General features: G+C 48.0%; 1 protein-coding gene across 3 annotated transcripts in view; it reads left to right on the top strand.

Moving 5' to 3' along the window:
• RGS3 (regulator of G-protein signaling 3) overlaps nucleotides 1-25,809 on the top strand; it is a 168,929-nt gene that overhangs the window by 55,463 nt on the left and 87,657 nt on the right. For all 3 annotated transcript variants that reach the window (XM_006865696.1, XM_006865695.1, XM_006865697.1), the window contains 4 exons: nucleotides 5,117-5,313; nucleotides 7,997-8,080; nucleotides 14,844-14,955; nucleotides 21,420-21,463. In XM_006865696.1, the coding sequence (XP_006865758.1) occupies nucleotides 5,117-5,313; nucleotides 7,997-8,080; nucleotides 14,844-14,955; nucleotides 21,420-21,463 (437 nt within the window). The remainder of the gene's footprint in view (nucleotides 1-5,116; nucleotides 5,314-7,996; nucleotides 8,081-14,843; nucleotides 14,956-21,419; nucleotides 21,464-25,809) is intronic.

Here is a 25,809-nt window from a genome sequence, read left to right as displayed (position 1 = left end):
GGAGATAAGTCTCCATTCCTTCTGGAGAGAAATCTGAGAATCATTAAGCAATGAGTTTTTTTTTTTTAATGTTTTAGCCAGCACATTAGGTTAGAGTGGAGATACCACTTCATTAAGGGCAGATCAAGACCTGCAGGGCAGACTGTAGATACAACAGAACGTTTGGTTGACTGACTGACTGAAGGAGAGTCACTGTGGTTGCCTCCATGGCTGTGAGTGAACACAGGCTTGGTATTCTGGGGTAGAGTCCGTCTTGACCTCCCTGGTGTTCCCCCAACATGCCCTGATTTCCCTCCGAGGATACAGCACTCAGCGACACAAGAAGGGCACAGTATTTATTCTAAGCTGTGGGGAAAGGGACAAGTAGGACAATCATGATGTTTTTAGTTAACAGTGGTAACTTTCTGAATGGATTATATTAAGATCTCGACTCTACCCTGTTTGTTCTTCATAATAATAATCACTTTGGTATCTAAGGACATCACAAGTATGCCAAGCTTATGGGTCCAGAGAAGGAATATGATTTAGGAGTCCAGACGTCCCTTAGACACACTGGAGTTTCTCCAGAGGTTAAAGCTGCCACCAGGGCTTGCCTGCATCTCAGCCCTCCTCCCTTGATTGGACCGCCTGGCTTCCTTTCAGGAGGGAGGGTTGAGTCCTCATGTATTGAATAGGGTCTGGTGCCCTTCCGGAGCCTGAGGCCACCTGCCTGCTGGTAGTTGGCATGTACCCCCGGTTGCTAGTGCCCTCAGCATTGTCCCCTGCCCTGTAAAGGCAGCCCGACCTCAGATTCACCACTGCCAGGGTGGAATGCCTGCCAGGGCTCGCTTCGGAAGTCATGAGTAAAGCCGTGTAATTACTGTGTTTGGTCAATGAAGCAGGTGTTGTGGAAAAACAAGTGATATGGAGGTTTGGATGAGAGGTAGCCAGGGGTTGTTGCTGTTGAATGTCATTGAGTCAGTTCCGACTCATAGGTGAGAAAGAAATGAGTTTGCCTTCACAGAGCTTAGTAATGGAGTTGTAGCCTGTACTGTTTTAGAAAGAGATACTTCAAAAATCAGTTTTGGAGAGACATGCTCCGCCACTACATTTTGTCCAGGGTGTGTGGAGTTGGGGCCATAAGGCATGACTCTCATGTAAGTTGGGTTAATATCCCTTGTACTCTTTACTGCCCAAATGACCATGACAAGTCACCCAGCCACTCCAGACCTTATTTATTTACTGGGGGTAAGCAGACCTTCTGACCTGAAGGCTGTGGTAGTTGGCAGGTGGTTTATTTATGATTCTGTGTGCTGTAGGATAAGCACTGGACTGCTAACTAAAGGGTCAGCGGTTCAACTCACTAGCTACTCCTTGGAAGCCGTATATAGGGCAGCTATGAGTCAGAATCGACTCGACAGCACATAACAACAACGTCTAAGATGCTATGCCAGCCCTGGGCATCTGAACAGAGAAGGGAAGAAAGGGATTTTTTTACTCAACTAAGGGGCACGGGGCTCCAATGTTGGCATCTCTAAACACTACCTCTTTTCAGTTGAATTTTGTTTTCTTGTTGTTGTTGAGATAGACACAATAAAATATACAGCAGTTGAGCTGTGCTACATGGGCTGCTTCATGACACTGATCGGATCCTTTGAGTTGTGCAAATCTTCTCAGCCTCCTTTTCTGAGTTCTTCCTCCCTCATTTACGTCGACTCACTGCCCCCTAAGGGTCCTATCTAATCTGTCAAGTTGCTGTTGGCAACATGATCTTGTATAGATCGGTAAGTCTTAAAAGAACATAATGCTCAAGCTAGACATTTTTTACTTGTGAAGCTATAGTTTAGTTTGGCTTAAGGTTTAAAAATCTTCTCAAGGCAATAGTTTCTTGGGTTCATCCAGCTTCCTTGGTTCTAGACAAGCTGGAGTCCCTGAGATTTTAAAGTTCTGTTCTGCATTCCCCCTCCCCCCCCTCCCCCGTTTTGATCAGAATTCTTCAATAGTATCTTTTATCAAAATATTCAGTAATGGCTATTGTTGTTGTTAAGTGCCGTCGAGTTGATTCTGGCCCATAGCGACCCTGTATAGGGTTTCCAAGGAGCAGCTGGTGAACTTGAACCACCAACCTGGCAGTTCAAACAGTTTTGCAGTCTGATGCATTAGCCCACAGTGCCACATGGTTGTTGTTGTTGTTATGTGCCGTCGAGTTTGTTCCGACCCATAGCGACCCTGTACAGAGTTTCCAAGGCTGTAAATCTTTACTGGAGCAGAAAGCCTCATCTTTCTCCCTCGGATCAGCTGGTAGTTTCGAACTGCTGACATTAAGGTTCGCAGCCCGATTCATAACCACTACGCTACCAGAGCACCACATGGTAGCCAGGCACAATTCAGTTCTTCTGGTCTCATGGCAAAGGAGGCACTTGTTCATGGAGACAATTAGCCCCACATTCCATAACTTTCTACTATTCCTGACTCTCCTTCTTCCTCTGATGCTACAAGTGAATAAGAGACCAATCATTGTGCCTTGGATGGCTGCTTGCAAGCTTTTAAAGTCCCAGGCACTATACAATGAACTACGAGGTAGAACAGAAGCACTAGACATGTTATTAGGCCAATTAACTGGGATGTCAAACAGTGCCTCTTTAATTCTGGTCTACTTTTCCTCACTTCCTTTGCTCGTGAGTCCTGTGTGGTTTTGCCTTTTCCTCACTAGGCTTGTCTAGTGCTGACGCTGTTGCCCCCTTCATAGTAGGGTTTGAGGCCCGGTAGCCCTGCCTGTCTGGCCCCCAGCCCTGATGATGGTGGATTTTCCAGTGGCTGGAGATTATAATAACACCTTGTGTACTCACAGTGTGAAACAATTCACAAAACCCTTCCCCTTCCACGTGTGAGCCTTCACTGGTGTTGGAACAGACAGGGCAGCTCTCTGTATCACTGGCACTGGGCAGTGGAGAGAATTCTGGCTCAGATCGGGGGAGAATCTGGGCAAGAATGTACAACAGGTCTTGGGGAAGTTATTGCTCACGTTTGGGTCCCTTGTTCTGCTCCAATCCAGTGCAGATCTTGAGACCCTGGCTGGGCCTTTCAGCCAAGTGGCAAGGGCTGGGGTCAGGGCAGCACAGACCCCTTTGGAACTGGTATTCAGAGTCAGATCAGACACGGAGCTGCGTAGCTCCTTCCCTGTACCTACCTGCTCCCTCCTGCCCCGTCCTGGGCTCATACTTCTGCTCCTCTTTAAGCAACTCACTGAAGAGACAGGAAGTGGTTTAAGTCATTATGGTTTGAGTGCTGCCCCAAGACACAACTGGGTGGTCACTTGGGTATGTGGGGGAGTCAACTTGTTTTTCTCACTTTGCTTGGTGAGAAGGAGTATGGGGTGGGCTGAGGAGGCGAATGTGAAACCTTCTGAGCAGGGCTTTGCCTCTGCAGCAGAAGCCTGGCGTTGGTGGGGAGCTTCCCCGAGATGTGTCTGGGGGTCAGGCCACCTGTTCAGCTGAAGCAGCCTCCCAGCTGCTAGGGCTAGGGGTGGCGGAAGCAGGCAGGGGCCCTGGGACATGGAGGCCAGGGAGGACCTGGCCAGCTGCCCAACTGGCAGCAGGAATCCCTGGGAGGGACCCAGGTATGTGTGGAGCCCAACTGCCCTGGAGTTCTGCTGCCTCCAAGAACCCCTGACATTTTAACTGCCCTGTATTTTGTTCTCCTTTCTGTTCGGTGGGAAGTGGGAAGACTTGTGTGCCACCCCCGATGACATGAGGGGGCACAGCACTGTTCCCTTAAAGCCAATTCTCTTGCCAGTCTAATAGAAGTCTTCTCTTTCCTGGGGGCAGCCCAGTTTCCCTCTCTTCTCTTTCCTCCCTGGGAATGGTGTTTTAAATACCACTTTTGAGTTGGTAGCCTATCCAAGAGTACCTCCTGAATAGGGTGAAGCCTAGGATTACCAGAGTCCATTGGAGCACCGAATTAACTCACTTTTCCAAGTGGAGGAATCACTGAAACAAGAACAGCAGTAATTTGGCAGCTAACTTTCATTTCATACTTACTAGGCCCCAGACCCTGTTCATGGATTCCCTGGTGGCACAGATGGTTCAGTACTTGACTATTAGTCAGAAGGTTGGCAGTTCAAGCCCACCCATTGGTCTCTCTGAAGACAGGCGTGGTGACCTACTTTCTAGAAGCCCAGAGACTTGAACCCCCTGTAGAGCTGTCCTACTCTGCAACACATGCTGTCACCATAAGTTGGCATCAACTTGACAGCAAGCAACATCAACAAGTCCTATTCTAAGGGCTTCACACAGAGCAGCTCATTTAATCTCAAGCAACCCAGTAAGCTTGATGCTATTATTAAACTTGAGGGAACCAAGACTCTTGAGTGAGGGGTGGCGTGACTCACTAAGCTAGTGAGTGGGGAGGAGCACTTGAGCCCAGTTCTTCACCAGGCTCTGGAGCAGTAAGTGTTCCTTATTCTACTGACCTAGGGAGCCAGGCTGCTCAGGTCAGACACTGATCTGTCCTGGGAAAGTCCACCGCTTCTGTTAGTGTAGCAGAAGGTGGATCTCCAACCCCTTTGTCCATGGCTGGGGGCGGTGGGGATGCTGACAAGGGGGAAAACACATGCCTTGACGCATGGGGTACTTGTTGCCTCTGCTCCACTGTCCACGTGGGACTGTCGGGCCAGTTTTCTGATTTTTCCTGAGTTTTAAAAGTCAAGTTTGAGGTCAATTTGATAGGTCTGATTAAGGTCCTGAATCACCTCATAGGCACTGTTGCGTTAATACTTGGTGGGTTTCAGCTCTGTCCTAGTCCTAGAGTGACTTTGTTTACTTGTCAACTTCTCTTACTAAAGTGTGAGTGGATTCCTGGAGTCTCAAGACCCATTGCACAAGACCCGGCACATAGCTGTTGTTAAGTTCTGTTGAGTCAGTTCCAACTCATATTGACCCTGTTTAGTGCTTTCAAGGAGTAGCTGGTGGACTTGTTCCACTGACCCTGTGGTTCATAGTCCAGTGCTTATCCTACAACGCCACACCAGGAGTAGTAGATACTAGAAAATGGTTATTGATTGAATGAGTCTCTGCTCCCTGTTTCCATAGACAGGGCTGATGGAAATGCCTTAGAGTCCCCCATCTCTGTTCTGCAGAATCAGAGAGTCCCAGTAAAGGGAAGTCTCACACAGGCCTGGGAAAGAAGTCTCGACTGATGAAGACAGTGCAGACCATGAAGAGCCATGGGAACTACCAGAATTGCACAGTCATGAGGCCACGCACCTCGCACTCAAGCTACGGCACCTACGTCACCCTGGCCCCCAAGGTCCTGGTGTTCCCCGTCTTTGTTCAGGTAAGCTGGTGGCTAGCCCCAAGGAACCCCTCAGGAAGAAGTGAGAGAGAGGAGTAGCCTGTGCCCCAAGACTGAGGGCCCCTTTTAGGAAAGATTTTCAGGATTCTGGGGTTTATACTGAGAGACTAGAAGTTTCTAAGAGGAACAGGAACGTGGGGTCAGGAGAGCTCAGCAACAAGAGGGTCCCTCCCTTCCCTTACCCTCCTTGGGACAGGGCAGGCACGCTACAGCTCTGTACACCTAGCTGAGTATCCTGTCCATGGCTCACTGTAATTTTGTAGGGTCTGCGTGTTGAGACGCCTGCTTCCTTGCTCATCCAGCGGTTTGTTGTTTGGAGACGACAGAGGGAGAGCCTTGAGGTCTGGACATCTTGTCGGGTCTTCTTGATGTTAGCAAACATGTCTGGCCAGTGTTAGCTTGTGGTCTGAGATTCTTTTAGATTTTCCTTCTTCTACTTCTTCCTTCTTCCCTTCTTCTACATCTACTTCTTCTCCCCCAAATTAACCCTTTGTTTATTCCACCACACAGATATAACTAGTGTGAACATAAAACAGGTCTGACTGTACATTTTATATCTTATTGCCTTTTTTTTTTTATAAACAAAACTTATAGCAAGAACATTTCTCATCTCATTAAATATTCTTCAAGCCTGTGTTTTGTAGTGGCTGCACACTATTGTATTATCTGGGTGCATCATATTTACTTAATCAAATTTCTACTTCTTTTGCTGTGGTAAATAGCTTTGTGTGGAAAATCCTTATGAATGAGTTGCCTCTCTGATTGTTTTCCTCGGGAGAGAGCACCTAAAAGTGAGATGACTGGGTCGTGGAGTCTAAACATTTGAAAGGCTCTTTGTACATATTGACAAACCGCTTTCAAAGCATATCCTCTCATCAGCAGCACCGAGGTGACTCCCTGCACTCTTCCCGGGATTCATTTGTTTCCAAGCGTTCCTTCTCCAGGCTCCCTGGCATCCTTTCCTGGAACTTCACTGTTCAAGTGAATCTTTTCATTGTTGCTGTTGTTTTCAGCTCTTAAAAAAACCCCCACAAACCACAAAACCAAACAAACAAAAAACACCTTATGGTGGCAATATATATGCATCAAAGCATTTACCATTTCAGCCATTTTTATGTGCACTATTTGGTGACTAATTACTCTCACCATATTGTACAATCAGTGTCTGGGGATTCTTAGAGCTCACACTTTGTTCAGACTTGGAGTTATTTCCAATGGATGACACCCATCTCCCCAGACGACTCTGTAGGCTGTTGGCTTTCAGTTGGTCTCTTCTCTTTCTTGGGACATAACACAAAGGTTTTGGCATCAGTGGGGTACTAGTTTTCATCATCACTTTGAAATTTTTAGAAACAATTAAAATTAGTTTTAAAAGACGCTATGAAAACTTCGAATTGTGAACTGTATAAACTCCAAGCAGTCTAACCCTTTAGATGTACCATTTAACAAATAATTATGAAGTGAGTTGGAGCCCTGGTGGTGCTGTAGGATCAGCGCTGGACTACTAACTACAAGGTTGGCGGTTCGAGCCCTCCAGTTGCCCCGTGGAAGAAAGATGAGGATGTCTTCTCCCGTAAAGATTTACAATCTCGGAAACCCTGTGGGGAAGTTCTCCTCTGTCCTGTAGGGTCACTGAGTCAGAATGGACTTGATGGCCATCGGTTTGGTTTTCTTCTGAGATAAAGGACTAGACTGTTGCCACCACTCCAGAACCTGCTGGGAGCTCTTCCCAACCCTCGAGTTCTCCCTCCCACCCAGAGCCATTCACTGGCCTGACTGTGTGGTGATTTTTTTCCCCTTGCTTTTCTTTTGTCTTGTGCTCCACGTATGCGTTTTAAATAGCCAGTGTTTTGTTTGGTCTCTTTGGATGCTGTTTAATGCGGCTGTACTGTGTGTATTCTTTTGGGTCTTGCTTCTTTTGCTTCCTATTATTTGTAAGCCTCATACAGGGTGTTACGTGTAGTTGATATTTGTTTCATTATCTTCCCTAGAAGGCGTGTTATTAATCTACATTCATGGGAATAATCCAGGGCTCAGGGAGTTTTCTCTGGGCTGGACAGGGTGTGCTTTGGGGAGTGCTTTAATGAGGGGGACGGGGGGATGAGGCTGCATGATGAGGTGTGGTGAGAGATTTGGGTGAGAATTGGCCCCTGGGGAACTGAGTAGGAGTAACTGAGCTCAGATGTGGTATGAATGCAAAGCAGGGGGTAGCCTGGACTTGAAGGGGTTTAAGTGACCGAGTCTCCCAGTATGAGTGAGGGTCACTGGCTGGGCAGGAGGCATCCTTGGAAATGTGGACCAGATGGCAGAAACTTTCACATGAAGCATGAACGGAGCAGAGAGTGTGGGGGCTGGGAGGGCCCAGGAGTAGAGCAGGAGGAGGTGAGACTGCAGAAGGCCTAACCGTGTGGTTGAACTTCCTGCCAGAAAATACTGCTCTCATAACGAGGCTTGGTGCGGAAGGTGGTAGCAATAGTTCCGCACAGGACAGAGGCATCTGCCTTTCTGTTTCCACTTTGGGGCTGTGGGTGTGTGTGTGTAGGAGGATGAGGGCTGGGGGGTGTTCCCTGTGGCTGATTTGACAAGCTGTCTCCTCCCTCTCCATACCATCGCCGCCTGGCCATTTTGGACTGCCCATTCAGCTCCAGCCTTGCTTTGTTTCCAGCCTTTAGATCTCTGTAACCCTGCCCGGACCCTCCTGTTGTCGGAGGAGCTGCTGCTGTATGAGGGGAGGAACAAGGCTGCCGAGGTAAGAGTCACACACTCTTTCCCCAGGGGGGTTTCCTGGAGAGCCCCTTGGCCATCCTTCAGGTCCCTAACTTTTCTCTCCTCATGATGGTCTTAGAATGATACAATCTCAGGGTAGAGGAGACCTGAAAGATCTAGCGTCCTCCCCCATGTCCACTTTATCATATGTCCACCAGTTTTTTTCTTGTATGCTTCCAGTGATAGGGAACTCACTACTTCTCAAATCATCTTTGATGATTAGAAAGTTTCCCCGGTCTCTAAAGACACCCCATTGCTTGTCCCCACTCCCCTCCAGGAGCAGAAAAGATAGGCTACAGCTGTGATAAGTAAAGTGTGGGTGAGAAGATCAAAACTGTTAGCTAAAAATAATTTATACGGGGATATCAGTTATCCAGGTTTTCTGGGTCTATAACCCAAACCCTCTTCTGAGGGGTTAGTATATGATTTCTCCCAGTCTCTAGCTTTGTTGACAAGGGGGTGGGGAGAAGGACCATGCCATTCTTCCTGGGAACTGGCCTTTGCTTGTCTAACTGGGGGAATGCTACTCACTCATACAATCCCCAGAGCTGGCCAGTTTCCAGCTCAGTTGCATGAATTTAAGTCTACTTGAGGACAGAAGTTGGAGCCCTGGGATCTGGCTGGGCTACCGGGGTGCCTTGGAGGTGTAGGGGTAAGGGACTGATGCTAATCAGTGCCCAGCTCAGAGTGGCAGTTTAGGGTAGTGAGGAAACTGGAGGCAGGAAGCCTACAGCCAGTACCAGCTGTGCTGTGGGTTCACTCATAACTTTTCCTTTCTTCCTCAGTCTTCCCACCTGACCAGTGGGTATGTGTGTATTTGAGACAGCAAGGATGAGATCTGAGGTTGGTTAATCTCTAAAGGCTCATTCCACCTTGGCATTTTGTATGACTATGGCTAAAGCCGAAGACTAGTTTGGTTATGTTTTTTAAACAGGTAGACCAGAACTCACGTCTTCCCAATGAGCCTTGAGTGTTTTAAGAGTGCTCCTACCACTCTGTCTGTGCTCACTATATTCTGGACCATTTCTTTGGGAACTTTCTTAAGAACCTTGGCACATCTTCTGAATTGCCTCATGGGAGTAAAGCTTCATCTGAAGGGAGATTTGAGTTTTAGGAACATAAGGTCATTTGGAGTTCCGTTTGGTGAGTAAAGTTTGTGATGGAGCTAAGTTGGATGCCCAAGGGTCAGTAAGTAAGGTGTGGCTATAAATTGACAAGACTCACAAAAAAAGGCAGCTCGAATGTGTGCATGTGTCTAGTTTTGTTCTTTTCTTTGTCCACTAACCATTAAGTCTGCAAATGTTCAATGTGCATGCATTTTAAATGCACCAGATCCCAGTTAACTCTTGCAGCACCTCCACGAGATAGGCATGGTTATCTCCACACTATAGATGAGGAGCCTGAGGCTCTAGTGGGAATAATTGGGACCTGAGGGTCTCAAGGATGGAGCCAGGATTAGCAAACAGATCTCTCTGGACTCAGTTGTGTCTTCCATTATCCCATGCTTCACAAACACAAACTGAAGCCATGCTTGGTTACACGGCAGTTCCAATCTGTCCAAATAATCCTGGCATCGTGGGTCTCTGAAGTCTTTGAACTAAGAGACATCCTTTAAAGACTGAAGGAAGGAAGCCATTTGAAGACAAGTTAAATAAATTAGTTTCTTTTTTTCTAAAAGTATGATAGGAACCAAACTGTACATCTTGGTACATACACTATCATGTTACTCAGGCCAAAAATATAAGGCAATTAAGAAGTGTTTGGATACATTTAAAGACTCTCACGGTTGATTGGGTCCTCAGAAGCCATTGATTCTAATTACTTCCTTCTAAAATTCTCAGAAGGAGTGCTGGTGGCGCGATGGTTAAGCATGGTTTGAGTCCACCACTGGCTTGGTGGGAGAAAAGACTTGGTGATCCGCTGCTGTAAAAATTATAGCCTAGGAAACCCTTTGGGGGCAGTTCTCCTCTCTCATACAGGGTTGCTATGAATTGGAACTGACTCTTGGGGACCCAAAAGCAATGACAACCAGCTGATGGTTGTTTAGATAGCTCTTAAATCTGCAGGGGCGGCAACTCCAGGCAGCTGGTTTTGTTGCTGGACACGGCTAAGTCGCATAGAAAGTTGTTTACCCTGGAATATTTCTCCTTACTCCTTGTTCTCTTCTCTGGGCATGGTTACGGTTACTAGTGTCTGTGAACTGATCCAGTCCCACACCCTGAACTGTCCTCACTGCCTTCTCTCCCAGAAGTCACAAATGTCATTAATGTGCCCCAAGATCAAATCAGCATTTTGAAGCAGCCTCATTTGTACATTTGAAACACGAGTTATTGAGCTTCTACAATGCAGCCAGGCCCTGTGTTAGGTTCCAGGGATATGATGGGGCATGAGGCAGACACACCCTCACTTTACACACCAACTGATTGAGTTTACCATTAACTAAGGCGCCAAGGTCTTCTCTGCAAATCGTGTTCTCAGGCTAGATTCCCTGGAGGAAACTTGGTTAGGAGCCACTTGGGAGAAGTCACCCTCCAAGTTGCAAGGATTCCGTAATCAAGTGATCCCTCAGTCCATGACTTTGGGAAACCAGATGTGCCCTTGGAGTAAGTGTGGCCTGTTGTGGAAGGCAGCAGAGATGGACTCACCCGACTATGACTACCGTACTTTTGCTGGTGCAAGATGCTGGTGAGATGTGGGAGACCACCTGCTCTCCACTGGCACCTTGCCCTCTTGGCCCTGTGTGCCAGCTCTGTCCTTTCCCTGACCCGACCTTTGGGGAAATTCTTCATTCATGCCTTAATCACTTCCTGTCTAGACTATTTTCTCAGTTCTGGGAATCTGGGCCCCAGTAAGCAGTGGTGGCCCGGGGCCTTTCTCACCTTGCTCTTGGCTCCTCCCCTCTACCAGCCTTCAGTTCTTGCCCAGCCTGGCCCATCTTTTTTGTTTTTTAGGCTCGTGATAAAACATCTCCTCCAACTTTTCCCTTCTAGCTTCCTTGTGGGTCCATAAGTGGCTTTCCCTTGATTTCCCTTGAGTGCAAGGGGAGAAGGGCAGCAGAGCTCAAGGGTTTGCCTTGGGTTGCTGGCTGCTCTTAGTCCTTTTCTTTTCCATTGCCTGGACTTTGAAATCCTCTCCTCTGACATCCAGTCCCTCAAAGACTTATGATCTCTTGGCTCATTGTCTTCTCCCTTAGCTTTATCTTTTTTTTCCTTCATCTCCTTTACTCTTCTTTTTTTTGGTTGCTGTTTAGATTCAGGAAAGAAAGGGTGACAGGCCTATTTCTGCTCTGTGTAGTGAAGAGTTTCAGCACTGGATTGGTAACTGAAAGATCAGCAGTTCAAATCCACCAGCTGCTCTGTGGAGAAAGATGAGACTTTCTGCTCCTGTAAAGATTTACAGCCTTAAAACCCTATATAGGGTCCCCATGAATCAGAATTGACCCGATGGCAGTGGATTTGGGTTTGGTTTTGGGGTTTAGGACTGGGTAATGGTCCCTAGCAGTGTGGCCTTGAACAGGTCTCTTAAAGGCTTCTGGTGTGTCGCTGTCGGATCAGCACTGGACTGTGGACCACAGGGTCAGCAGTTCAAACCCACCAGTTATTCCTTGGAAACCCTACACAAGGTCACTATGAGTTGGAACTGATTGACAGCACTTAACAACAACAACAATGGTCCTTAACTGTGTGGCCTTGGACAGGCCTCTCAACCTTCATTTGGAAGGGAAGACAGTGAGGATCCACTGAGCAGACAGCAAGTGCTCCACAAAGGGAGGACTCTGCTGGGCTGGACTGAGACAGGGCTGTAGTAGGAAGGCCATTGGATAAGGTCACCCCCAGTACCCCTTCCAGCCTAGGGTTCCAGCGCCTTCACGTTGAGCCCCAATGAGAAGCCAGAACTGGTGATGTTCCCCATTGTCTCTGTGGCCTTGATGGTCTCAAACCTCTGTTTGTGTTACCCTCAAGAAGACAAGTGGTCCTTGAGAAAACACATGTATGTATTTTAAGCAACAAGAGTAATGCATTCTTGTTGCAAAAAACCCCGCAAATTAAACAGAAGTATAAAAAGTAAAATCCCACTCCCCAAGGAAAGTCTTAAGGAACCTTCCCACTTTTCACTATTTTGTCTTATAATGAACAGATTTCCATATCTGCCCACATGCTGTTGTTGTTGTTGGGTGCCACCAAACTGTTTTCACTCATGGTGACCCCATGTGAAGCGGTACAACTGCTCATAGGGTTTTCTTGGCTATGATCTTTACGGGAGCAGATTGCCAGGTCTTTCTCCCACTGAGTCGCTGGGTGGGTTTGAAGAATAAAGAAGAACAGAAAGGGGCCCTGGTGGTGCGCACAGTTAAATGCTTGCAGTTAACAGTAAGCACTTAACCATGCGCCCCACCAGGGCCCCTTTCTGTTCTTTATTCTTTCAATAGTGGTATAGAGTTCTGCCATGTGACGGAAACATCACTTATTTTGTTCATTCTCTATTGATGACTGTTAATGTTATTTTCATTTTTTATTCTAAGAATGCTGCTGGAAACACCCTTATATGTTCATATTTATATATCTTTGTTAGTGTTTTGGAGAATAGCATCTTAGAAATGGAGTTGTTGGGCTCTTTAGCATGTTAGTAGCCAAATGTCAACATGAGGACTTCTTGAACTTCAACAACAATCCAACATACATTCACTGTGCTCCTTACCGTATGCAAAACCCTTCTGACCAACTCTTCTTATTTCAAAAGGAGAGCAGAAGTGTCAGATTCACTTAATTAAAAGAGAATCGCACATCATTAATAATATTTATTTTCTCTGGAGAATCTAAAATTGGATTTTATTGCTTTTGACTAAAGGTCACTGCAGGATTTACAAAACAAGGAACAGTGTAATTTTTAGAGACAGTAGAGGATCAAGTGGATTTTTTTTAAATGTTTAACATAAAAAATGTTGAGTATTCTGCTGCTTTACCTATAATGTCTAAAAATTCCTTTTGCCTTTATTTTGTGAAGCAGCTAATACATAAAAGAGATAATACATAATACATAAAAGATACACACATGTCTGTATTGGAGAGTAAATAGCTTGCTTTGTGTTTAACTGATCTCTAATTAATGCAGTTAAATTATCTGCAAGGAATTTAGTAATAATACCCCACACATTGCGTGAAGCTTCAATTCTCAGGGTACAAAGAAGCCCCTGAGAGAGCCAGGTGGGGCCTCTCACTGATATTTGTACAGATGAGAAATCAGGTTGAGAGGCTTTAAGGGAACTTAATAATTGTTCATGGCTAATTATTTACTGATGAAGATTAAAGACCACAGCCTTTGGTATGGATTGCATCTCAATGTAAAGAAAACAAAAATTCTCACCACTGGACCAATAAACAACATTCTTATCAACGGAGAAAGGATTGAAGTTGTCAAGGACTTCATTCTTCTTGAATCAACTATCAATACTTATGGAAGCAGCAGTCAAGAAATCAAACTACAAATTGCATTAGGCAAATCTGTTGTACAAGACCTTTTTAAAGTATTGAAGAGCAGAGATATCAGCTTCTGTTGGAAGAAGTACAGCCAGAGAGCTCCTTGGAGGCCAAGATGACCAAACTTCGTCTCTCATACTTGGGGCATATTATTAGGAGGGAGCAGTCGCTGGAGAAGGATATCGTGTTTGGTAAGGTGGAGGGTCAGAGAAAAAGAGGAAGACCCCCAACAAGATGGATTAGCCAAGTGGCAGCATTGATGGGCTCAAGCGTGTCAACAATTGTGAGGTTGGCCCAGGACCAGGCAGTGTTTTGTTCTGTTGTACATAGGGTCGCTATGAGTCGGTACCGACTCAATGGCACCTAACAACAACAGTTAGTGGCAGGGACTCCTGGTGTGGCGCTGTAGGATAAGTACTGGACTGTGAACAGCGACATGTACGATTCAAACCACCATTCACACCAAGGGAGAAAGACGAGGTTTTCTGCTCCCATCAAGTTTTACGGCCTCAGAAGCCTGATACAGGGTCACTATGAATCAGAATCGACTTGACGGCAGTGAGGGAGTGAATTAGAGGATGCTTGTGACTTCTGACTCCAAGTTCATTGCTCTTTCAGCAAGTTCAAGAGTGGCTCCAAGTCAAGAGCACTAGGCTAGAGATTCCAGGGTCATTTGGTTGGAGAGGTGGACCTGTGAGGACATCAGTTTTAGGGAGGCTTATAGAGGCCATCTGCCTGGAGGGTGAGGTTTGCTTATTGTTTGTGTATTTTTCCCATTTTGAGAAGTGGCAGGGGGCGCAGAGGCAGTGGGCACTGTAGGTCAGGTCTCTGCTCCAGATGCTGAAGACATGTTAACCAGACCTCCGGGCTCTCCCTCTGCCATCTTCTCCCCAACCCCACTCCCTACCTAAAGCACAATTGCTTGGAGCCTCTGTTTTTTCCCCTTCTTCCTTTTAGCAGAAGGCAGAGCAAGCAAGCTGCCCTGGGCTTGTGGTCACAGTCCTGAGCAATCAGTGTCGCCTAGTAAGGGTTTCATTCTTGGTGTTACCCTTCAGTGCCTCTTATCCAGTACTGCAACCCCACCCTACAAGTACTCAAATTTGAATGGGTCCTAAGAAACCCACACCCCACTGCCACCGAGTTGGTTCTGACACATAGCAGAAGAAACCAATGGGACTTGGATTGAGCGTTGGAGGGAGGGGGACAGAGAGGACAGGACTTGGTGTTCTGAGTGTATACTTTCATTTTGTTTGCTGTCTCCTGGTACAGGTGACACTGTTTGCCTACTCCGACCTGCTGCTCTTCACTAAGGAGGATGAGCCAGGCCGCTGTAATGTCCTGAGGAACCCCCTCTACCTCCAGAGTGTAAAGCTGCAGGAAGGTAAGGAAAGTCCTGAGATGCCTTGGGCCTCCTCCCTACCGGTCTGGGGTCTCCAGGTTGGGTATCCCTCTGCTGGTCATCAGTGGGGCATTTGTTCCATACAGGACAGGAGCATCTGTCTTTGTGTCTTTGTTTCTGTCTTGGGTGTTGTGTGGGATGGGCCTGTGGGCTCGTGCACAGACTGGCAGTGGTGTTGGGCTCTGTGCCCGGACTGGTAGGTCTTCAGACCCTGACATTCCATTCGAGGCTGGCAAGCCTCCCTATGCACCCTGATCTTTGCGGGGAGGTTTCTGTTTCAGAGATATTCCAGGGAGATGATGGAGTGGTGTGGGAAGACCTTTGGACTCAGACCTGTGTTTAAATCTTGGCCCTGCCTTACCTGTGTGACCTAGGGCAAGTTACTTCATCTCTTTGGGCCCATTTCCTCCAGTGTGACTGGGGATAATGATAATATCTCAAAAGTTATCTATGCGATCAATGCTAGGTGCCTTCCTAGCGCCACACTCATATTCGGACTGGAGACCCTGCTCCGTCCCCACCCAGCAGCATCTCCTTGGCAGTGCTGAGGGAACCAGAGTTTGTGCAATGGGGGCTGGCAAGCAGGGCGACATGAGAGCGTGAAGTGAATTCCAAACTTTCCACTGTGCCCTCCTACACCCGGGGAACGGGAAGCCAGCTGGGAGTATCTGTCGAGTGGTTTGGTTTGGCGCCTGAGGTCTCCGCTGAAAGGGGCTTCATTTCCTCTCCCAGATTATGAAAACAACAGCAGACCTGTTAGAGCATGGTGACAGGGGCAGGGAGGAAAATATTACCCAGTGAAAGAATTCTGTTTTGATGGTTTTTGCTCCAGGAAAACTTCCTGGCTGTTTGCAAACCCATCCTGTGTGCTCGGTGCCTTGGCTGTTCTTCCTCCTTGGAAAGCCAGCCAGTGTGAGAAGCTCCATACCTACCTCCCCACAGGAAGCCACTTAAAACTTCTTCTGTGGCTCTGATTTTCTCCTGCCGGCTGGCCAGGGAGGCTGCTGAGGGCAATAGCAAATCGCTCAGCTCTTCTGACCAAGGAGCATGGCTAAGCAGCACTTCTCTGAGAGCTCCTTCAGAGGCTGAGGGAGAATTGGGTCCAGCTACCAAGGACTCTGCCCTTGGCTTTGTTGCCACCTGCCCGCCTCGCCTTGCCTCTGTCCCTCCCTTGATCCCTCACACCCAGCTTCTCCCAGGCTCCCACGCATACTCCCATTCCCCACTTCCTCCCTCCTCCCCACCCCTGCCCCCATACACACACTTACTCATACTCACAGGACCCAGTCCCTTCCTCTCTGGGCCTCTCTCTCCAGCTCAGATACTCTAAGTTTCACTGATTTCTAGGAGTCTTGGTGTGATGCTGTAGGATAAGTACTGGACTGCCAACCACAAGGTCAGTGGTTCAAACCCACCAGCCACTTCTTGGAGACCTTGTACAGGGCCGCTGTGAGTCGGAACCGACTCGATGGCACTTAACAACAACAGTAACAACAGAGATTCCTGGTGTGGTGCTTGCTGTAGGGTCAGTGCGAGACTGCTAACTGCAAGGTCAGTGATTCAAACCCACCAGCTGCTCCTTGGAAACCCTGTACAGGGACGCTATGAGTCGGAACGGACTGAACTGCTCTTCTTGGTGGATGCAAGAACGGAACCCTTGCTCTGTTACTCTGATTCCTCAGGTCTGGGGCTGCAAGTCCAGGAAGGGGGGAGGCTCAAAGTGGCTGTGGTTTGGGCGGGGAGTAGCTGGGGGAGAAGAGGTCAGTGGAAGAACCAAGGGTAGGAGCTGGCTTTGCTACAAACACGCTGTGTGACTTCAGCTGGTTGGGCCAGCTCTTTATGCTCTTTCCCAGCTCTTGACGTGCCAGAGTTGCTGTGAGAACTCAGACAGTACCCTTACTGTCCTGCCCCCACCCCTCAGGGGGCTCTGGATCTTCCTCTTCTGGGACCCCCAGGCCCAAAGCTTGAAGTTGGAGGCTGGATGAACTCTGTCCTCCACTGGGTGGCTATGGTCAGGGTGGGCCAGGTGGGGCCTGAAGTGTTGCAGAGATACCCTCTGGATGCTGAGCTGTAGCTTTGTGCAAGCATGGCTTCTGGGGCAAGGACCACTTCCGCTCCCTGAATATGGTGGGTAAACTAGTTCAGGTCTGAGGGTGGCCAGGGTCAGTCCTCCTCAGGCAAGATGACCACTGCCTTTAGAGCTGGGTGGGTGGGTGTGGGAGAAGGGTATGTGTGTGCGTAACCTGGGTTTGTTGGACAGCCAGTTTGGTGCAGACAAATTGTTTTACTCTTCCCTAGAAGGCTCAGTCCTGGCATGGCACTGTAGGATAAGCACTTGACTACTAACCACAAGGTCGTCACTTCAAAGCCACCAGCTGTTCCTTGGAAATGCTATTTTTGTTGTTAAGTGCTGTCGAGTTGGTTCTGACTCATAACGATCCTGTATAGGGTTTCCAAGGAGCTCCTGGTGGGTTTGACTGCTGACCTTGTTGTTTTCAGTCCAGTGCTGATCCTACTGTGGGAAACGTTGTTCATACAGATAAATGCTCAAGTTATCCAATCTGTACTCATTTTAGTGAGAGTGAGGTTTTCTTTATTTGATTTTGTAAAACCTGGCACCCGACCCAGTAAACATGGGCAGGTGCGCCACATGGCCGGCCCACAAGCAGTTTTATTCCCTTGTCTTGAAAAAGCCCCTCCTCTAGCTCCCCTTCAACTGGGTATTGTTGTTGTTGTTGTTAAGTTCTGTGGAGTCGGTTCCGACTCATAGCGACCCTGCACAGGGTTTCCGAGGCTGTAAATCTTTACGGGAGCAGAACACCTCATCTTTCTCCCGTGGAACCGCTGGAAGTTTCAAACTGCTGACCTTGCGGTTCACAGCCCGATTCATAACCACTATGCTACCAGAGCTCCTTACTCAACTGGGTATTAGGAGGTTACAATCTTCTCCCAAGGTGGCCTACTAGTCCTAACTGGGCACATTCGGATGTTAGGGTCCGAGACCACCACCCAATAAGGAGACCAAGAGACAAAGATAATGCAAAAGCAGGTGGGCTTTATTCAAGCTAGCATGCTAGGGTCGAGTGGCGGCTAGCAGTGTAGTGTTCAGCAGTGTTACAGCAGGGTTACTGCATCAGCTCACCAAAGCTCGACCCCAAGCAGTTCACAAACTGCACCTTATATAGGGTTTTGGGACACACCATGGGAGGGGGATATGCAAACTAGGATTACAACTTTTACCCAATGGAGCATTCAGAAACCGCAGGATCCACTAGATTTAAACATAACATCACATAAGTGACCTATAGTACTAAGACTTTTTCCAGTCCTGCCGGCCTCGTTTTATCTGTTACCTGTTCCGGCCACCTGGCCTGTGAGTCTTCAACTGTGACAGTTTTACTAGTGTGCTCTTTACCCTGCATTTGTGTCTCTTGAGACATTCTGATGGGGACTTGCCTAGCCATGCCTGGTTGTCCTTATGGCCCCAGCCTGAAGCAGGTCTCAGAGCAAGCTCTTATACCTGAAGCGGCGATTCTTGCTCTGAGCCCTACTCTCAGCCGTCCACTTTCATTCTCACACTCATTTAAAGTTAGTTTCCCCATGAACTTCTCCTATTTCTTTGTTGGTTGAATTCTTATTTTAAAGTTCCTAGCTGGTTAAACTAGTTCTTCCCCTCCACTGAGCAACTTTTGTTATGCTAGACTGCTACCCCCAAGATTTCCCTGAGTCCTGAAGATGGACCACACCAACAAGAGTTATTTCTCACACTACAGTACACCACCAAAAGTCCTGGAACTGTTATGTTGTTGTTGTTAAGTGCCGTCGAGTGGATTCCAACTCATAGTGACCCTGTATAGGGTTTCTTTCCAAGGAGTGGCTGGCTGGTGAGTTTGAACTGCCGACCTTGTGGTTCAAACTAACCTTGAGGTCGAGTGTTTACACTATGGTGCCACACCAGGATACAGGGTCGTTAGTCCAACGACACTTAACAACAACAAGTAGGGTCACTATGGTAGCACAGTGGTTAAAGAGCTAGGTTGCTGACCGAAAAAAAGGTCAGTGTTCAAACCTGCCAGCCACTCTGTGGGAGACAGATGTGGCAGTCTGCTTCTGTAAAGACTTGCAGCCTTGGAAACGTTACGGGCCAGTTCTGCTGTCTACTACTGGGTCAGTATGAGTTGGAATCGACACATGGTGATGGGTTTAACAGTGTCAGACACAAACAGAGGCAATGTGGCTCACCCAAGAGCTGCCGAAAGGGAAGGAAATGGCTCGATGACATTGAGCCTTCAAGGTGCACTTTCCAACACTTAGATTTCATGCCAGGCATTAAAGGTGTCTTCACTTTCCCTCCCTGGCTCCCCTGGCTCAGGCCTGGGGGTCTCACAGGAGTCTGGTGGCCCCTTCTCCTTCCTGCAGATGGAGTTGGAGCGGCAGGACCCAGTGTTCTGTGTCCTGGCACCCAGTTTCATGCCCGCCTCTCCCTGTGCCCCCAGAGACCTGTGGCTGCAGCAAGGGCCTGAGTGAGGCTTTTAAGAGATGCATTTGGGGCCTCAGCTGGAGTTTCTGTTGACAGAATGGCCTCTGATTAACATTGTTCATGACTCCTAGGTTTCTTGTTTGTCTCTTTCAAGTCAACATGTGTAGAGAGTTCAATTTGGGGCAAAGAAGATGGTAAACAAGGAACACACCCTGCCTTTCCTGCTGGTAGGGCTGCTCCCAGGCAGGGGAAATCTGCCCCACCCCAGGGACCACGGGCTCCCTGTGTGAAGTGTCTGATGGGTCCTTAGGTTCTCTGACCAGGAGTTCTCCCAGGGTCTACCTGGCATAGGCTAGGAACCTCCAGGATGCACATTGTGTGTTTGTTGGTTGAATGAATGAATGCCTAAATGGAGACCAAAAGCACTGCCTCAGCTGGGGGGCTGGGGTGCACCCCTCCCCCAGGACTCCTGGCTGGGTGGCCACTTAAATGATGCCTGCTCTCCTCATAGCCAACTTCCCCCAGGCTTCAGAGGGGCTGAATGGCAGTGTAATGAGAACAGGCGGGAGAGCTGGCTGCTAACAATTGGGACATCTCCGGTCAGCCTGGGCCCATTGTGGTCTCTTCCTGCCTCAGCCGCCTGCTGGCTTTGTGGCTCTTTGTGTTTCTGCCTCCCAGGCAGCCAGTGTCCCGCCCACAGCTTGTCTTCCTGGCCAGCTCCAGTGTCTCAGGAGTGGCCTGAAAATGTCCAGCTGATTCTTGGGTTCTCCACCCACCCTGGGTAGCCAGGTGTCCAGGCTTGGGAGCTCAACAGTAGGTCCCATTGCTGGAAAACCTTGGAGTTAAATCTTTGGCATCATTTTCTGAGCATCTCCTCAGAGCCCGCTTTCGAGTAGTGGAAGAGACACATTTGCAGCCCTCTGGGGCTCAGATCCTGGTGACATGACAGATGAGGGGAAGGAGTGTGACCCACGGTCAGGACCACAGGCTTTGGAGGCAGACTGTCCTGGGCTCAGAGCTCAGCTCTGCCACTGACTTACTGTGCAAGCTGTTTTCTCTCCCTGAGATCAGTTTCCTTATCTGGAGATGACAACCTTCACAGCTTGCCTTCCAGGTGGTGAGGGCTTGGTGAATGGTTTAATTTGGGATCTTAGACTGGGAGTGAGAGGACTCTAAAGCACACATCTCTTGTCTCTACCCATCTCCTGGTTAGGGATCCCACACATTCTTTGGTGGGAAGCAAGGCCCCTCTGGAACCGAATGTCCCCTTGCTAAATTCCAAAATGGCACAGGCAGTTGGACTGCATAAAGGAAGACCCAAATGTCTGCTGTCTTGGCATCTCTTTTCCTTTACAGGAGCTCCCAGACCCCCTGCATTCTGACCCTGTCATCTGTCTTAGGCTAGGGCTTCCAAGTTATCTCCTGCTGAAGGGGCGGGGATGGAGCAGTGATAGGCCCTCCCAGCTGCTTCCCAGGCACAGAGGGCTTGATGAATGGTTGGGTTTGGGATCCTAGACCAGGGGTGCGAAGGTGCAAAGGGGTCATCTCTGGGCCCCACTCAGCCTGTGATGGGTAACAAAGCCCTCCCAGAAAGTAAATAGCTCCTTGCTGAATTCCAAAATGGTTGAAGCAGTTGGATTGTTTAAAGGAAAACCAAAATGTCTGCTGCTGGATATCCCTCATTGCAGGGATCATGGAAGGAGGAGGGCTCCAGGCTACCTCTCGTGGAGATCTGAGCACAGTACTCCTTGGGCCAGGCTGCCCCGAAAACTGGGCATCACCCTGTTTACTCATCTAGTGGCCTTTGCTCCAGGGGTTTCCCTGTCCCATTTGCCTGACTGTTTCTTCCTCTTTTTCCAGGAAGCGCCACATAGGCCTTCTGGTGAGACAGTTGGCTGTACTGTAACAAACTGCAGAGACCCTTTAGCCTATTCTAATGCAAGCCTTGCTTTTTGTTCCCTCACAGGTTCTTCTGAAGACCTGAAATTCTGCGTGCTGTATCTCGCAGAGGTGAGTCCTTCCATCTGAATTTGAGGAGAGAGAGCTGTGGCCTGGTGTCTTGAGGGAAGATGGTGGGCAGGGCAAGGCCAGAAAGCCAGTTGCTTGCACTGTAGACTGGAAAGAGAAATTTCTGCTTCTACCTCCCTTATCTCGGTGAGAAGAGCAGTGGACAAGGAAGTGCTTAGAATGGACAGAAGAGCACTTGGGACATGACGATGTGGCCTAGCAGCTGTGCATCTCCCTGTTTATTTATTCAGTGGATCCTTCCCTGGCTGATGCAAATTGATTGCACTCAGCTACTAACAGAAAGTTTGTTGGTTTGAACCAACCCAGCTGAACCACAAGGAAGAAAGTCCTGGTGATCTGCTTCTGTCAAGGTTTGTTGTTGTCTGGTCCAACTCATGACAAACCCATGTGTACTGAGTATGACTTTCCAGAGGGCTGTGACCTTCGGAGGCAGATCGCCAATCCTGTCTTCTCATATGCCTCTGGGTGGGTTTGAATCACCACTCAGCTTAGCCATTTGCACCCTTCAGGGATGCCAAGGAAAGCTTAGAGAGTAATGGTTCTGATCAGGGACCATCGTGAATAGAGAGGGAGAAAACAGAAATGCGGAACACAATTCAAAAACTTTTAAAAGGCCAGATTTACTGTTCTGATAGAGATTGATGGAACACCCAGGACTGTGACCCTTAGACTCCCTTCAAGCCAGGATCAAATTTGAGCCAAATAATAGCACCAGGGAGGAACTTACTCCTTCAACAGTCAACCCAGATGAGATCAGAAGGGCAGCATTTGCCCAGGAACAAAACTCAGAAGGCAGGAAGGGGCAAGAGAGAAGAAGGAATGGAAACAGGGAATCCAGGGAGGAGGAGGAAGAATGCTGTTACCTTGAGAGGATTTCACCCAAGTGCCATGAAACAAAATGTGCATCAGTTGCTCAACTGGAGAACGTAAATGCTCTGTAAACTTTCACCCAAGCTACAATTAAAAAACAACCAAACCAAACCAAAACCAAAACCCCTGAGGAGCTCAGTTTTACTCGGCAGCACATGGGGTTGCCGTAAGTTAGAATCCTTTAGACTAGACAGCGGCGGCCTTGTTTTTTATTTACCGCATCACTATACCTTTACCTTGATAATACAGGCTAAAGAAAAACATTAAGTGGCTGTGTTTGGGGCTGGAGTGATACCCACTCAGTGTGATTGATGTTCCTAGCTATTGCAGTCTGATCAGAAGCCCGATGAGCGTGCTATGCGTTGGCTGAGCAAGACCAGGCAGGGAACCTATTGCTTTATACAGTTTGGTAGTTAAAATAGCACTAACTCAGGGGTTTAATCAAAGAGATCCTTTGTGACCCAAAGGTGGACAGTCACTGAGCCATACAAATTCTGTTCCATTTTCAGCGTCTTTTCTGTTCTCAACCTTTTTTCTCCATTAATGTGAGCAGGGTGGTGTCTGTTCCAAGCAAGGATTTCTTAGAGCGGTTCCTGCCCTAGTTAAACCAGTCTCTACTTAAACCAGTCTCATCCAACAGTCTTGAGAACCAGCTGTGTTGTGGGAGAGCTTACACTAGTTGTAAATTCTAGGGGTAGGGGCATGGTCTATCTACACTGGCTGGTCAAGAGGAGTAAGCCTTTTAGAGAAGGGATTCGAATGCTGTTTGTGATGGAAAATCATTCCTTCACTCCTGGCTAAGACAAGTAGTAGAAGGCCTGGAGTAGGGGAGAAGACAGAATTGATGAGCAGTTTACTTCAGGGGAGAGCAGAGAGTCCCAAAGAGGCAGTGGACGTTGTCAGAGCAGAGTGTGCGATCTGGGCTGCCTCCTGTGCCCAACTCATGTCTTCCCCTGCATCAGCCACATCCTACCCGCACACAGGACCTGGCAGGTGGAGGCTCTTCAAAGCCAGCAGAGTGCAGCTTAGGGGAAGCTGTGAACCATGCTGGGAAGAGCTAGAGCCTCTGTGGCCAGAGCGCAGGCCCCTCCACCCCACCAGGTTGGGCTCCGAGTCTTCTGGGCAGTGCCTGAAAGGAGACCCAGGTTCTTTAATGATGAGAAAGTGGCCTGCCAGGCTGGGTTTGTTTGTTTTTTTTCCAGAGAAAAGTACTTCTGCTCCATTGGTTTCCAGGAAGCTGTGAGTTCCTAGGCCTCCAGAGATTGATGATGAAGAGATATCAATTTGGGGCCTTTTATTTCAGTAAAGTGCCAGGTGATCTGAAATGTGAGGGTCTGGGGGATTGAAGTTCACGGGCAGCCTCTCGTTTTTTCTTAATGGATTGTTATTTATGAGGAGCTTGTTTGTAATGCAGGGAAGATGTTTGCTTGCTTTGTAACCTGGGAAATTCTTGTCATGGGTAGTACTGGATCCCACAGAAAGTCCTAAACTCACATCTTAGGGAAATTCCTAACATGAATTGTGGCACTCAGAGAAGAGGTCCTGGGAAGCTGAGAAGGATAGTCAGATTTAGAGAGGTTTCTTCCCGCCTCTACATTGAGAACACTCGCCTAGGTGGTGGCAGCAGCTCTCTTCCCCTAGCGGAAAGATCCTGGACGGTGTTGTCTTAAGCAATCTCAGTCCCCGGATGTCTGTTTTTCTGAACACATTCCCCCTACAAATCCGCGGACAGCCCACAACTGGTTTTAGAGCGCTGGGGTCTTTGGTTGATGAGCGCGTGGGTCATTTATAACCTAGAACCTGATGCTGCCTCCATGGATTTAAGAGTCTAGGATTTAGAAAGACCTAAATTTGAATGTTGCCTTTACCATTTCCTAACTGGGTGATGTGGGGCAAGTTACAGGCTCATCTCTGAAACCAGGCTGCTAAGGCCCACCTCACAGGGTTCTTGTCATGATTAAATAAGATTCAATAAGATGCTGTGTCCAAAGCGCTTTAGTGCAGAGCCCAACACACAGCGAGTGCTCAGTAATACGGTGGCTATTATTACTGTTGGCTTCATAAAAAGGTGAAGTGCTTTTCATATTCATTTACTCTCCATTAAAGACATTACAAATGGTTTATTGATCTTTTAAAAAGAGAGCTAAGAGGAACGTCTCGCATTCTTTGTAAGGTACATTTACAGTTACGCAGATATGGCAAGATCACAGACTCTGAAAGAGGGAGAAGACAGACTTTGAGTGTCTCCCCTCCCGAACACCTACTGAAGTCAATGACTTAACCTCTCTGAGCTTTATTATTTTTTTTTATCTGAAAAACAGGAACAGCTGTGCCTTTCCTCCCTGCCTATGTCATAGGGTCATTGTTGGTAGCTGCCGTTGAGTCAAGTCAGTTTTGACTCATAACTCCATGTGACAGAGTAGAATTGTCCCAGAGGGTTTTCTAGGGTGTCATCTTTATGGGAGTAGATCACCAGCTCTTTCTCCTGAGGGAGCCACCGGGTGGATTTGAACAACTAGCATTTCACTTAATACCTAGAGCTCTCAACCATTGTGTTACCAGATCCTTGTTGTTGTTAATTGCCATCGAGTCACTTCCGACTCATAGCGACTCTGTATAGGGTTTCTGAGGAGCAACTGGTGGATTTGAACTGCCGACCCTGTGGTTCACAGTCCAGTGCTGATCCTACTGCGCCACACCAGGTGTCTTCCAGGGATCCTTAGGAGAATGAAATTAAATGTCAGAGCAAATAAACAAGCTTAAATCATAGCAAAAGAGGTTTTGGTTTTTGCAAAAACAAAAATTAATTCAGGAACAGGGGCGTGAGGCAAGATGGGGATGCCAGGTGTCTGGTTGGATTTGGGGGTACCCATGCTTCCATGCAGAGAGCCGGGCTCAGTGCTGTTGTGTCTGGGGTCAGTGCAACTGGAGAAGTCGCTGCCAGGTGACCACTCTTGTGTGGAGAGCACAGGGTGCAGCAGCTTTGACACCACTCAGCTGGATCTGTTATATCACACACTGAAAGTTCAGCCAAGTAACAAGCTGTGAGTGTGCAGAGGCAGGAGGGTGGGGGGCAGAATTTAGACACATGGAGAGACAGGTGGCAGATGCCTTGGTAGATGGGAATTTAGCCTACTTGAGGGGGAAGTATGGGTTAGGCATGGGGCTGCTAACTGCAATGTCAGCAGTTCAAACCCATCAGCTGCTTTGAGGGAGAACGATGAGGCTGTTTGCTCCCGTAAAGATTTACAGTCTCAGTAACCCTTTGTAGGGTCCAGTATCAGTCAGAATAGCAGTGAGTTAGGATTTTGATTTTGGAGAGAACTGTCTCAGAGCTGTCTCTTCAACTAGGCCAGCCTCTAAAGCTCCAGACAGCATTTGGAAGGAATCTTGGGAGCTAGAACCTCCCCACTAAAATTTCCCCCTCTAAGACAGTGAACAATTGAGCACTTGGATTC

This window comes from Chrysochloris asiatica, unplaced genomic scaffold (assembly GCF_000296735.1).
Source record: "Chrysochloris asiatica unplaced genomic scaffold, ChrAsi1.0 scaffold00081, whole genome shotgun sequence".
NCBI lineage: Eukaryota > Metazoa > Chordata > Mammalia > Afrosoricida > Chrysochloridae > Chrysochloris > Chrysochloris asiatica.
The sequence above is the reverse complement of the archived record's forward strand: the minus strand, read 5'-3'. Positions and strand labels throughout refer to the sequence as shown.